General features: G+C 36.7%; 2 protein-coding genes across 3 annotated transcripts in view; one reads left to right on the top strand and one right to left on the bottom strand.

Annotated features, from left to right (window-relative positions):
* The first annotated feature begins 2 nt into the window (after positions 1-2).
* On the top strand, positions 3-4,466 carry LOC106150730 (squalene synthase). Its single transcript, XM_013523705.3, has 8 exons — positions 3-431; positions 744-841; positions 1,190-1,373; positions 1,660-1,788; positions 2,107-2,298; positions 2,823-2,999; positions 3,303-3,455; positions 3,788-4,466. The coding sequence occupies exons 1-8, from the start codon at positions 333-335 to the stop codon at positions 4,004-4,006; spliced, it is 1,251 nt and encodes a 416-aa protein (XP_013379159.2). The 5' UTR covers positions 3-332; the 3' UTR covers positions 4,007-4,466.
* Positions 4,460-13,266, bottom strand: part of LOC106178798 (unhealthy ribosome biogenesis protein 2 homolog) — a 28,450-nt gene continuing 19,643 nt past the window's right edge. For both annotated transcript variants that reach the window (XM_087012689.1, XM_087012690.1), the window contains exons 22-26: positions 8,195-8,263; positions 7,103-8,044; positions 6,483-6,775; positions 6,187-6,298; positions 4,460-5,981 (exon numbers count right to left, since the gene is read on the bottom strand). In XM_087012689.1, coding sequence (XP_086868815.1) covers positions 5,826-5,981; positions 6,187-6,298; positions 6,483-6,775; positions 7,103-8,044; positions 8,195-8,263 — 1,572 coding nt within the window. In that variant the 3' untranslated portion in view covers positions 4,460-5,825. The remainder of the gene's footprint in view (positions 5,982-6,186; positions 6,299-6,482; positions 6,776-7,102; positions 8,045-8,194; positions 8,264-13,266) is intronic.

The raw sequence follows: 13,266 nt of genomic DNA, 5'->3' as shown, positions 1-13,266 counted from the left end.
GGAGACATAATCACCTTATTTCTGTAAACAATCACACACATGTGCGTGAACGGAGTTTTGCACTCAGGAGTGATAAAAACCGACCTCTGGTCTGCCGAGTTTTGCGCGACCAGTGAGGGTCTAGTTAATTTTCAACACCGCATACCCCGGGGCTTAGAACTAACGAACTGTCTGTGAAATTGGGCAGCGTTTGCGACGAGAAGCTCCTTTCTAAGCACCCCCCACCCATTGCGTTGCGTGCACAGTTGCAGACGATTTTTTTCGACCTTACACAACCAGAGGATAATATTAGTTGTCCAGTTGCGGCTCATATGTCACCCTAGGACGCTCTGATGGATCTTGTTAAGTCTATACGCTATCCTGAAGAAGTGTATGCACTCTTGAAGTACAAATTCGGAGGTTGTCAGGCTGTTATTTCCAAAAATGACTTGGTAAGAATGTGTGAAAAAGTTTTTTTTTTAAATTTTATTTGTATTTTTATTATTATTTTTTGGTGGTGGGGTGGGGGAGCAATCTTTATTCTCTTTTGTCAAGGCTAACAGATTGCAGGTGGTCTTAAGCAAAGGAAAAAGAGTGGTAGATGGATAAAGAAGTGTTTTTCTGATACAATAAAATGTAAGAAACTACTAGTAGTGTCGTGGCCATGACTAATACTAGCTGTACTGGTATTTATTCTAAATACTGTATATAGCATAAACTGGTATGGCTGTTGTTCATTTTGTAAGAAAACGTGAACTTTTCAGAAAAACGAGTCACCGCAGCTAAGAAAATGCTATGAGTACTTGAACAAAACAAGTAGAAGTTTTGCTGCAGTCATTCAAGCCTTGGATAGGGAGCTCAGGTATGAAAAAAATTATTTAAAGAACAAAGATTTTGTCATGTTGTGTTACACATAGGCACTCCCTTCTTTCATCTCTCTCTCTCTCTCTCTCTCTCTCTCTCTCTGCCATTTGCTCATTAAGCTACCTACCGGTACATGTTGTACTCATTCCCTGTCAACCAGTTTTGTTTTACTTTAAAATTGGCACAAACAGTAAACAATCATCGAGCCAAAAAATACCAAATATTGATACCAGTGCATGCTTGTGTTAGATCTAAGATGACAAGATAAATTACACTCCTTTGGGGAACGTACCTCGTGGAGAGCATCAGTTGCAAAGAATTACTTTTTATTATAATAATATTCCAGACATGCAGTGTGTATATTCTATCTTGTGTTGAGAGCTCTAGACACAGTGGAGGATGATATGACAATACCCCTGGAGGTCAAGGTGCCGTTACTGAGGTCATTCTATACCAAGCTACAGGAGCCAGACTGGTGTTTCATGGACAGCAAGGAGAAGGACAAGATAGTTTTAGAGGACTTTTCAACTGTGAGTCCCTTTTTCTTGTACTTTTTTCATCCTGAATTCAGAATGTGAGAAAATCCTTTTGTTATCCAGGTAAAATGCAATTGGTTACAGTATGTAAGTTTTAAAATGGGGCTTAATTATGACGAGGTCAAATGATGGGAATTTGCACACAACTTGTCACATTGTGAAGCAAGTTATATTTAATTTCTTAAAAACTAATTTTGCACTTGAACTTTTTTTGAACACACATTCATTCAGGCCTCTCATGTAAGTATTTGTAATTTGTCTCTTTTTTTAAACCTTCTAGATCTCTCATGAATTCCGTCAGCTTGCCCCCCTGTACCAGGAGGTGATCTCAGATATCTGTTGCAAGATGGGAGATGGTATGACAGTATTTCTAGAAGGCCATGTTGATTCTACAAAACAGTGGGATGAGGTGTGTAGCATGATAGTTGTGATATCGCAATTCAGTCACACCTAACACTACAACATTATGTACTTCATCATGTATGTATAGATTATATTTTCATTTTAAATTAGTTATATCATTTTGGGACAGACATTTTTACTTGGTTGTCAGCCTGACAAAACTCATTTCTGCCTCTTGTGTAAACAAAATATGATCACCACACATAATGCAACTTTATTATTTAGCAGGCCTGGTGCCTGGTGGGTACAGGCATTTCTAGATTATTTTTATTCCTCAAAAGTATAACACATTAGACATTTCACACCTAACACATTTATATTTCAGTACTGCCACTACGTAGCAGGGCTAGTGGGTATAGGCCTTTCCAGACTCTTTTCTGCATCCGGACTAGAAGATAGCTTAGTAGGACAGGATACCAGGCTGGCAAATTCTATGGGACTCTTCCTTCAGAAGACAAACATAATACGAGACTATCTTGAAGACATAGAACAAGGAAGGGAGTTCTGGCCTAAGGAGGTGAGGAGCAGTGTGTTAGGTGTGATAATAAGGGAGTGAGTTCTGGCCTAAGGAGGTGAGGACCAGTGTGTTAGGTGTGATAACTCATTGCTTTCTTTTAATCAAAGGTTTCTGTAATATATGCAGTTAACCTTACCTCCTCTATTATTGTCATTGTCAGTTTATTTGTTATTATTAAAGCAATAATAACTCTTCGTTTCAGCCCAAAAATGAATTTTCCTGGAGTAAACAACAATTTTCCAATACTTACCAATGGTTAATGAATCAATATTTACATTCAAAGTTAGTCCCTGGTTTTTTTTCTAAAAAGTTTAAAACTTACATACTGTAACCAATTGCAGAGTATAGACATCAGTGGAGGTCACGTGGTCTAAAGACAAGTTCAGATATCAGAATAAAAGCTATACCTGCTGTTTTTGTGGTAAAACAGAATATATTATATTTCTATGAGTTATTCACAAGGTTTTTTATTGTGAAATATAGATCTCATACGAATAGTTATTATCCCTTTAAAATGTTTATAGGTTTGGAGCAAGTATGCCAATAAACTTTCTGACTTTGCTGACCCGGCAAACCGACGTGCTGCGTTGTCATGTCTGAATGATTTGGTGACCAATGCTCTTCATCATGTGCCAGATGTTCTGCTGTATATGTCCAGGATAAAAAATCAAAGTGTTTTCAACTTTTGTGCAATTCCTCAAGTAAGCGACAGTAGATGGAATTTGAGTTTTAATGTTGTGTTTATTGTTTTCCATGAATTCTTTCTTAATTAAATAAAATGTTCTTAATTTATTATTATTATTATCATTTATCTTATTTCATTCAAAGTGTATTGCAATTAATCTTTTAATCTAAAACTGTTGACAAATTTGTTGTGGATTTATCTTATACATGTACTATATTAATTTTCTGAAGCAACACACAAAATATTAACCTACTCTTTGAATCATGTACTTAGTAGTGGACAGCCTTAGCCTACATCTGTCTCTCCCCTATCTCTCTAGGTCATGGCTATAGGAACACTAGAGAGATGCTACAATAACCCAGGCCTGTTCACAGGGGTGGTTAAGATAAGAAAAGGCGAGGCCGTCAGAATGATGATGTATGCCACCAGTTTGGAGGGGGTCAAGGCCATTATGTACCATTTTACTGCCCAGGTAGGGTCTGGTGTCCGATTTTGTATCCTCATTATTTAATCAGAGGGGTAGTTAAGATCTTGGTTTAAGTTTTGCTAGACACGGAAAAGTGAAAAAATAATGTGTACTGCACTGTAAGTTACGTACGTCTAGTACTAGAGCTTTGTTAGTGAACTTTAGGATATTCTCCTGAAAGGTGCTTGTATTAAAACAACTGATTTGCTTCTGATGATCATTTTCTGATTAAAAACAATTTACCTTTAATTCTGACTGGGCAAAAAGTTTCTAGTATACATGGATCTTTTTCCTTATCATTTTCTGTTGCTCATTCCTGTATATCGAATCTGTTTCAGATACTTCATTCCATTCCACGTACAGACCCTAGTCAGAATATCACCAGACGGTGCTGCCACCAAGTGTTAGAACGGAGCTGCACAGACAAAGACTATACTTCTAGTGGGCAGTTCTTCCCTCTGTACGTTTCCTGTAGCATGATGCTAGCAGCCATAATGTGGCAGTACTGGACCTCTGTGGAGAACATTTATCACGGATATTTTGGGATGGAAAGTTGATTTTTATATACAACATGCCATCTTATATACATGCACTCAAGTGTTGTAGTGTGGTTACATGGTGGAAGGGTTATCTTGGATTGGAAACAGTATTTTTGTTCATAGCATTTGTGACAATTGTAAAGACCAAACAACAGAAAAAAAAATAAAAAGGTTTACAAAATATATAAATAAATATAGATATCCATGGTTGGATAAAATCTTATGACATTTTCAGAGACAGTGTGCTGTTAGTTTTGTGGAAGCATGCTATGTTGGGTAGGACAATTGATTACTATTCACTGCCAGTGTTCAGGATTCATTGGTTGTCAAATTATTGATGAGGTCTTTTCATACCTACAGAATTTAAGTAAGGATATTCATGTTAAAGGCTCATTTTGAAAAAAACATTTTGCTGGCATTTTTTACCTGTGAAACTAAAAAAAGTTCAGTTTTATAAGGAATAAATGTCAATGCTTCATAAAGTTTGTTCTTTAATTTATTTAATTGTACAGTGTATAAAGTTTCCAATATAACCTTTAAAAACAATTATAACTTGACTTTGAACAAAACAAATGACAGTTTATATTTAAATTACAAGTAATTATTCAGTTGTTATACCATTTGAAATGTATGACTTGTATGTAATCAAAGACTTGATAATTTTACAAGTGTTAATAAATATTTTTGTTGAACAAATAATGAGTGCTGCAAGTCTTAATTCTGCTATCAATGCACTGTCTGTCAACAAATTACATGACATTTTTAATCATATTTCAGTGGCATTACCCTAGGTTCTAGATTCCGGTATTGCCAGCTCGATCTTGATTTCATATATAACCCATAGTAGCAATACCAGGCTCTAGCGAACAGTGGCAACTCGGGGGCGTTCTTCTTCAAAATTCTGCCTGGGGCGCTTCCATATTTGGAAGTCACACGTCACAGCTATGTCCGCCTGGATCCATATTTGAAGGTCATAAGTCTCGTACGTCACAGGTTTGACTGCCTGGAGCTGCCTTTCCCGCCTTGCGCTGAAGTCTCGTGCAGGCGAGACAAGAAGCAATTAAAGTGCCTGACGCGGAGTTAGAAGTTTGAATTGAAAATATCTTGCAGTCGAAGGTCAGTGCCACAATACAAGCAACATTCTGCTGTAAAAACTTATTTTCGTGTAGCCATTGCGCAGCCCTTATAGTGGTATCGGGCATACAGCGTCAAATTTGGCACACGGCAAGCACATGTATTGTGCACGTGTATAACTCAGGACTAAATGTTCTTTGATAAGCAAAAAATACAAAAACATTGGATATATCTTTTCTTTCCGAAGAATATTATTATTTTTTTTTCATTTTACATCTTAAATACAGCAAATAATATTAAATAAAGCAGAATTAAATTTGTTTTACGTTTTATTTTGGTCTGATGACATTCAACTGCATTTTCACTGCGGAGCAGTTCTATTTGATTGATGGAAAACTTTCACTGCCGCTGGTCTTCAGAGTTAGTAAAAGCGACTCCACCACAAGGTATATTTTAATAGCAAGCTAGCTTTTACGTTGCTCTGACACTCAGGGTAAGTGGCATATGACTTCCAGATGAATCATGCTTTAGAAAATGGACCCATTTAGGTTTCTGGCTGAGAATTCAGAGTTTATGTTTCAACACTATTCAAATAGTCATATGATCATATCATTAGCTTGATCTTTATGATCACATAATTTATCTCTATATCTGACTTTGAACAGTTTCTAGCATATAATATTTACAATTTTGGCCCTTGAAAACATAAACCATTTCTTTGTAAGAGCAATTTGCATGAAATGCTAAAACCAATTCCTCCATCTCACACCCGCCCAGTATATTTGTGATATTTTTCGTATTCCTGATACAGTCCCTTAAAGATCTCCTTGGCTCCCTGTGACAATGCAGTGTGTAGTACAGCTATGGAGTGCTGGTCACATATACTGAGCAGCTTACACATGGCGCTGACCAGTACTTTCTGAAATATAAAAATACAACAGAGATTTAGGGTTATTCTCCAAATGTTAAACGGTACCGACCACCACTCTCTAAAATATCAACTGACTGCTATCTCTATTTATAATGAAGCTGATGTGGCAATATTGTGGCTATTTCATTCATTTCTTAAATTTTACAAAAACCAAAATGTTTTAAGGAGATAGAAGCGATGTAGAAATGCTAACTTTCACAGCTGGTCGTAGTGTTCCCCTTTGTAAGTAGTGCACATAGTCTGCCACCAGGTACATCACCACCTTGCTGAACTCTGACTTATGACTGATCATCAGTGAGAAAAGTCTGGAAAAATAATTTCAAAAAAACTCAAGCAAAATAGAGAGATGAGATATTCAAAGCACGTAAATCCAATATCATTGTCTCTATATACTGCAATTTTATTTTGAGGAAATATTACAAGACCTATACAGTAACATTAATAATAATAACAATAATTTTATAATAAAATCAACCAAAGATTAATTACCTATCGGCCAGTAAAGCACACCCAACCACATCCTCTTCACCTCTTACAATGCAGTCGCCATCTTGTTTCTGCCAGCCAACTTCCAAAATGGCTTCCATAAAGCTCCGAACTGCTTGCTGGAAGACTGGTATAGCACCATACAAAACTTTGGCATGGTCAATCAGCAGAGCATTCAATACATCATAAGTTGCTTTGTGTATCTCAAAGAATTGTGTGTGGTCTTGGAGATCTTTGAGGGGAACATAGAGACAGCTGTGAAGGCAGACTAGAACAGACTGTGAGGACAGGAAGATCTGAAAGGGAAAAATACAGAGTTACTGGTACAAAGTGGGAAAATATGGCAGTTTTTCTTACTGTATCTAAATCAAACAAAACGAAACATAAATACATTTATCACTGAACATGCCCATGACCACAGTGACCCCCAACATCTATAGAACCATTATGGGCCCCCAATGTGTTACTATTTCAAAGTAAATTTTACAGCAAATCTCAACATGTGCTATTCTTCAGAGACCCATCAATGGTAGATAACATGAATTATCATCTATTCCGTTTCAATTATTTCAAATTCAAGTTAGGGAATTTCATCCAGCAACAAGCCAAGTCAAGAACCATACCTTTTTCTGTGAAAGAACTTTAGTTACAAACTGCAGAACTGGCAGCAGTCCAGACCCCTGTTGCAATGGTGTCTTCGTCTGCAAATCAAGGGCCACACCCTGAAGCAAGAGGTTTAGATTTTGCACTGAGACTGCCAGGCTCGGCAGCTTGGTCTCCTCCAGCTCTCTGTCAACAAGGGTGGTCCACACATGAAGGACAGATGGTGTGAACGGATAAGTGGTCCTGGCCATCAGATCATGGAGTAGTGATTGGAACTGTTCTACGCTACACTTTTCCAACATGGTGACTAGAACTTCCAGCAATAAATCTCTGACTTGCTGGAGCTGCTTTTCTTCAAATTCACAACTTGTCTGTGAAGTTTTCAGTTCTGCCATGTCTTTTTTGTTTAACATTTTACCAGTGTTACAAAATGAAGATTTCACACTTTCACTTCTTTCAACACCAGTATTCTGGTTGGTAGTTTCTTTTTCACCAGATTTCAGCTTGGTAGTTTTTAAATTTCGACTTTCTTGACTGGCAGCTTTTGTATCACCAGATTCCTGATTGGCAGTTTCTTGATCACCTGATTCCTGATTGGCAAACAGCCTTCTATAGCAAGTAAGACAACTTTTCCAGGCACTATCAACAAGCTCTTCATCTATAGTAACCTCTGACACAGTCTTAATGAAGTTCAAACAAGACTGAAGGATATCATGGTTACTTTCATCCTCTTCTAATAGCCTTAAACACCTCTGGCACATGGCAGATATGTTTTCATTGTTTTCTTGCAATCTTCCTCCATGTAGTAAAGCACAATAAGCATCTAGACATAAGGCAAAAGTGGGACATTCAGAGCATTCCGCTGCTTCCTTGATGGCATTTGATACTTGAAACTCCACTTGTTTCAGACATGCTACACAGGCACTTTCTAATGTGGAATCCATGTTGGGCTTTTTAAGGAGCTAGAAAAAAGTTCAAATCATCACAGACTAACCCACAATTGTAAATTGTAACATTATTTATCATAATTTTATTTCTACATAAAAACAAATATTACTTTATGGTACAAATTGGTTCTTATTTGCAAGAGAACTTATTCCCTATTCACTTACCTTGAGGAGCTGTTTTGTCAACTTCTCTGTGAAAACCAACCACATGTGTGTTTGTCTGTCTTCCTTGAGCTAGATCAAAACAACAAGTTCACCAGTCAATGACACATTGCATTAATTGATAACTGTAAATTTGAAAAGTCAAGTATCAACTTATACACAAACAAACACACACAAGGAATGCCTTTAATATTCGCACATAAAAGCTCTCTGAATTTGCCTTATTCATATAGACCATAATCCTTTGCGCGAAAACAGGAGTTCCGGTATTTTTTCCCATATCAAATCTATAGACGTGCAAATAAAAAGCCGTACAGGTAAGTGAAAAATGATTATTAAATTTCAAATAAAATAGATATGTGTAAATCTAATATTTCTCCTCATGATTATAACTTTTTGCAATGAAATTAGTTGTTTTTAATTATTATTTTTTTTTATTTAAACAATAGGCTGACTTGAAGCGCATTTGCGCACTGCAGTGTGTTAGATGTGTTGAGAGGAGATTGCGTTCTTGCTTGTCTTGTTTGACCCATTTTTAAAGTCACTTTGGTTTGGTTTGTTTTTCGGTGAGTCCGATATGAGTCGGATGTCCATTTTGTAAACCATAGCCAGGCCAAATATACCCAACTTCCAGCAAGAGAGCCTTGAGTGAGACACTGAGAGGGAATTGATATGTCAGGAAAGTCGTATACCCATTTATCTTTATGATGCCCTATGTCAGCTGTTCCGTGAATCTTAGACCAAAACATTTGTATTAAAGTATATTTTAGTAAGAATTTTAAGTAACGATACTAAAATGTACAAGAAGAAAAGGGTAATTCTGGTCAGAACAATATGTCTAATAAAGGCAAATAAAATCTGTTCTTGTTTTTAAGTAATTGTATAATGAAGAAAAAACTAAAAAATTTGGCAGATTAGTCCAAAACTGAAATTTTCTGTCATCATCTTTTATATTTTCTAAACGAAGAAATTTTCCTTTTAAATCAGATATTTGCTCTTTCAATTCAGTTACCTCTTTTTCCAATTGTTGAATTTTTGTTAAATTTTGTTGCTTATTTGTTGTATAATAATCATGATCTCCTGCTTCATTCAGACAGTCAACTAAACGTCTTGCAACATTTGGCCTGCCAGCAGCTTGCCTGCCAGTTGATGATCTTTTTCTGAAAATTTGTTTTGGCTTTTGGTTGTAGCTCCCATTAGCAGATAAAGAGTTATTTGTTGTGCGGGGTTTGGAGGAACTATTGGGGAAAATAGTTGGTGAGTAGCTTGGATGAGCTGGGTCATCATTCTTTCTACCTGTAAATGAGTAAATATAATTATAAATAAGAATGTCATATAATTAAAGTCATAACTAGAGGATCAGAGAGGCGATACCGCCTCCGAATATTGTACCACCAGCTGGAGCAAGCGCATTCGTATAGACCCCCACATACACAAAATAAGGGACACAGCCACCAGTCTTATGCTTGACAAGCTATAAAAATGCAATCAACAAGAATTTTCAAAATACGCAAAAAATATATATAACTTAAAATGGTACAATCAAAGTTAAGTTCATCGTAAGGTAGGTCAAAGGTCAATTTCAAGGTCGCAGTAAATTGCCAGTATATGACTTCCTATTCAACTTCAATAGTAACTATGGACCTATCTCTGCCAGGTTTGGAGTTAAAAGAGAAAGAAATTAGCAGAGTTCAGTTCATGATTATAAGTAGGTCAAAGGTCAATTTGAAGGTCACATATAGATTGCCAGTATATGACTTCCTATTCAAGTCCAATAGTAACTACGGACCTATCTCAGCCAGTTTTGGAGATAAAAGGAAACCAAAATTTGCAAAGTTCAGTTCATGGTGAAAAGTAGGTCAAAGGTCAATTTCAAGGTCACAGTAAGATTGCCAGTATATGACTTCCTATTCAAGTCCAATAGAAACTACGGACCTATCTCTGCCAGTTTTGGAGATAAAAGGGAAGCAAAATTTGCAATGTTCAGTTCATGGTGAAAAGTAGGTCAAAGGTCAATTTTAAGGTCACATTTATATTGCCAGTATATGACTTCCTATTCAAGTTCAATAGTAACTATGGACCTATCTCTGCCAGTTTTGGAGATAAAAGGAAAGCAAAATTTGCAAAGTTCAGTTCATGGTGAAAAGTAGGTCAAAGGTCAATTTTAAGGTCACATTTATATTGCCAGTATATTACTTCCTATTCAAGTTCAATAGTAACTATGGACCTATCTCTGCCAGTTTTGGAGATATAAGGGACTAAATGTTATAATTTTGGAGTTACCATAATGTGCCTTAAATTTCGAACAGAAAAAATTAATTAAAATAAAGAAAATGTCATTTTGGTCAAAATTCTTGAAATAGGAGGTGCTCTGAAGTTTCAGAAGTTCAAGTTTGATGAAATAATGTCATTTTTGAACACAAGTTGTCTGCTTTGCCAAGCCTTATGTTTTATTTTTCCAGAGTTCAAAATTTATTATCCATTACCGTACTGCACATTTTGCTTTTACCACCAATATGTACTTTTTGATACAGCGTAACTCGAAAACCGTATGGAATACAAAAAAACCGAGACCACCTCCAGTATTGGGCTTTACATGCAAAGTTCAGTTCATGGTGAAAAGTAGGTCAAAGGTCAATTTTAAGGTCACATTTAGATTGCCAGTATATGACTTCCTATTCAAGTTCAATAGTAACTATGGACCTATCTCTGCCAGTTTTGGAGATAAAAGGGAAGCAAAATTTGCAAAGTTCAGTTCATGGTGAAAAGTAGGTCAAAGGTCAATTTTAAGGTCACATTTAGATTGCCAGTATATGACTTCCTATTCAAGTTCAATAGTAACTACAGACCTATCTCAGCCAGTTTTGGAGATAAAAGGAAAGCAAAATTTGCAAAGTTCAGTTCATGGTGAAAAGTAGGTCAAAGGTCAATTTTAAGGTCACATTTAGATTGCCAGTATATGACTTCCTATTCAAGTTCAATAGTAACTATGGACCTATCTCTGACAGTTTTGGAGATAAAAGGGAAGAAAAATTTGCAAAGTTCAGTTCATGGTGAAAAGTAGGTCAAAGGTCAATTTTAAGGTCACATATAGATTGCCAGTATATGACTTCCTATTCAAGTTCAATAGTAACTATGGACCTATCTCTGCCAGTTTTGGCGATAAAATGGAAGAAAAATTTGCAAAGTTCAGTTCATGGTGAAAAGTAGGTCAAAGGTCAATTTTAAGGTCACATATAGATTGCCAGTATATGACTTCCTATTCAAGTTCAATAGTAACTATGGACCTATCTCTGCCAGTTTTGGAGATAAAAGGGAAGAAAAATTTGCAAAGTTCAGTTCATGGTGAAAAGTAGGTCAAAGGTCAATTTTAAGGTCACATATAGATTGCCAGTATATGACTTCCTATTCAACTTCAATAGTAACTATAGACCTATCTCTGCCAGTTTTGGAGATATAAGGGACTAAATGTTATAATTTTGGAGTTACCATAATGTGCCTTAAATTTCGTACAGAAAAAATTAATTAAAATAAAGAAAATGTCATTTTGGTCAAAATTCTTGAAATAAGAGGTGCTCTGAAGTTTCAGAAGTTCAAATTTGATGAAATAATGTCATTTTTGAACACAAGTTGTCTGCTTTGCCAAGCCTAATGTTTTATTTTTCCAGAGTTCAAAATTTATTATCCATTACCGTACTGCACATTTTGCTTTTACCACCAATATGTACTTTTTGATACAGCGTAACTCGAAAACCGTATGGAATACAAAAAAACCGAGACCACCTCCAGTGTTGGGCTTTACATGCTCTACAAAATGCAAAAAAGAATGGGTCTCTAGCATTAACGGTTCCCGAATTAGAGACAGTTTTCAGTTTCGGTATCTTATGGCCGCTACTCCCGTGAAAATGCACCGATTGACCCCAAATTCATGGAGATGAAAGATGACCTGAAGGGTAACACTTTCCAATAATATTATTGGTTAAGTCTGTGTGGTGTCTGAATAACAGGGCAAAAAAATTTTTTTTCGTAAAAAATTTCATTTTTTTGAAAATTTTGGCCCATTTGACCTTGAAGTAAAGGTCAAAGGTCAAATCCAAGGGTATATTTGAAATCTACACATATGACTTTTGGAAAGCCGTCTATAGAAATTTTTCCCATAACTCCTTCCGTAGGGTAGATAATTAGCATTTAATTTTGCCATTTTTAGACAAGGGTGCATTGCAATGAGTGCCACACCCAGACCCCAATACCGACAAAGCCCAAATTTTACGTGGAACGAGTTGAGATTATAGGTGACCTAAATCCATGAGATGGGTATGGGGGGCCTTACCGTCTAGGAGGAGAAGCGGTAACGGTAGCCGTCCGGCGGAGCCGGCGGAGCCGGCGGAGCCGGCGGAACCGGCGGAGCCGGCGGAGCCGGCGGAACGATCCGGACGAGACCGAAACCATGTGTACCGCCAGCGCTAACGCTGGTGGTACAATAACTCTTCATTTTGGCCAAAAATTGGATTTTCCTGGAGTAAACGGCAATTTTCCCATACTTACCAATGGTCAGCGACCCCATTCCTGCATTCAAAGTTAATCCAGGGTTTTTTTCCTAAACGTACGGTTTTTTGTTAAAATCTCTTAAGAGATTTTAACTGACGGAGCTCTCTCTGACATCGCATAGTCACTGTTGACCTACTTAAAACCGCGGGAAAAGCAGACAAATACAACACTATATAAGATTCATGAGATATATTCGTCTTTTTGTTAAAAATACATTAATATCCACAATGTTTGCCATTCTGGGCTTTTCGTTATCCGACGCACTGTACAAAAACTCACAACTTATGTCTGCGTCCGCATTAATGCGTTTGGCGCCATATGTTATTTTGGTCTCGAATGAACGCGAAAATCCGCGTGACACCATTACGTCATTAGCAACAAATGCCTTGATGAAAGCATCGAAAGCCCTATTGACAAGCACAGATTTTAGTTTTACTACAATAACGGCCGTTTTAGTGGTAAAATACAATAGAATATATTTCCATGCGTTGTTTACAATGTATTTCATGCGGAATTTTGAATCTCAA

The sequence above is a fragment of the Lingula anatina genome, chromosome 5 (genome assembly GCF_051362555.1).
Source record: "Lingula anatina isolate TDL-2025a chromosome 5, LinAna3.0, whole genome shotgun sequence".
Lineage (NCBI taxonomy): Eukaryota > Metazoa > Brachiopoda > Lingulata > Lingulida > Lingulidae > Lingula > Lingula anatina.
The sequence above is the reverse complement of the archived record's forward strand: the minus strand, read 5'-3'. Positions and strand labels throughout refer to the sequence as shown.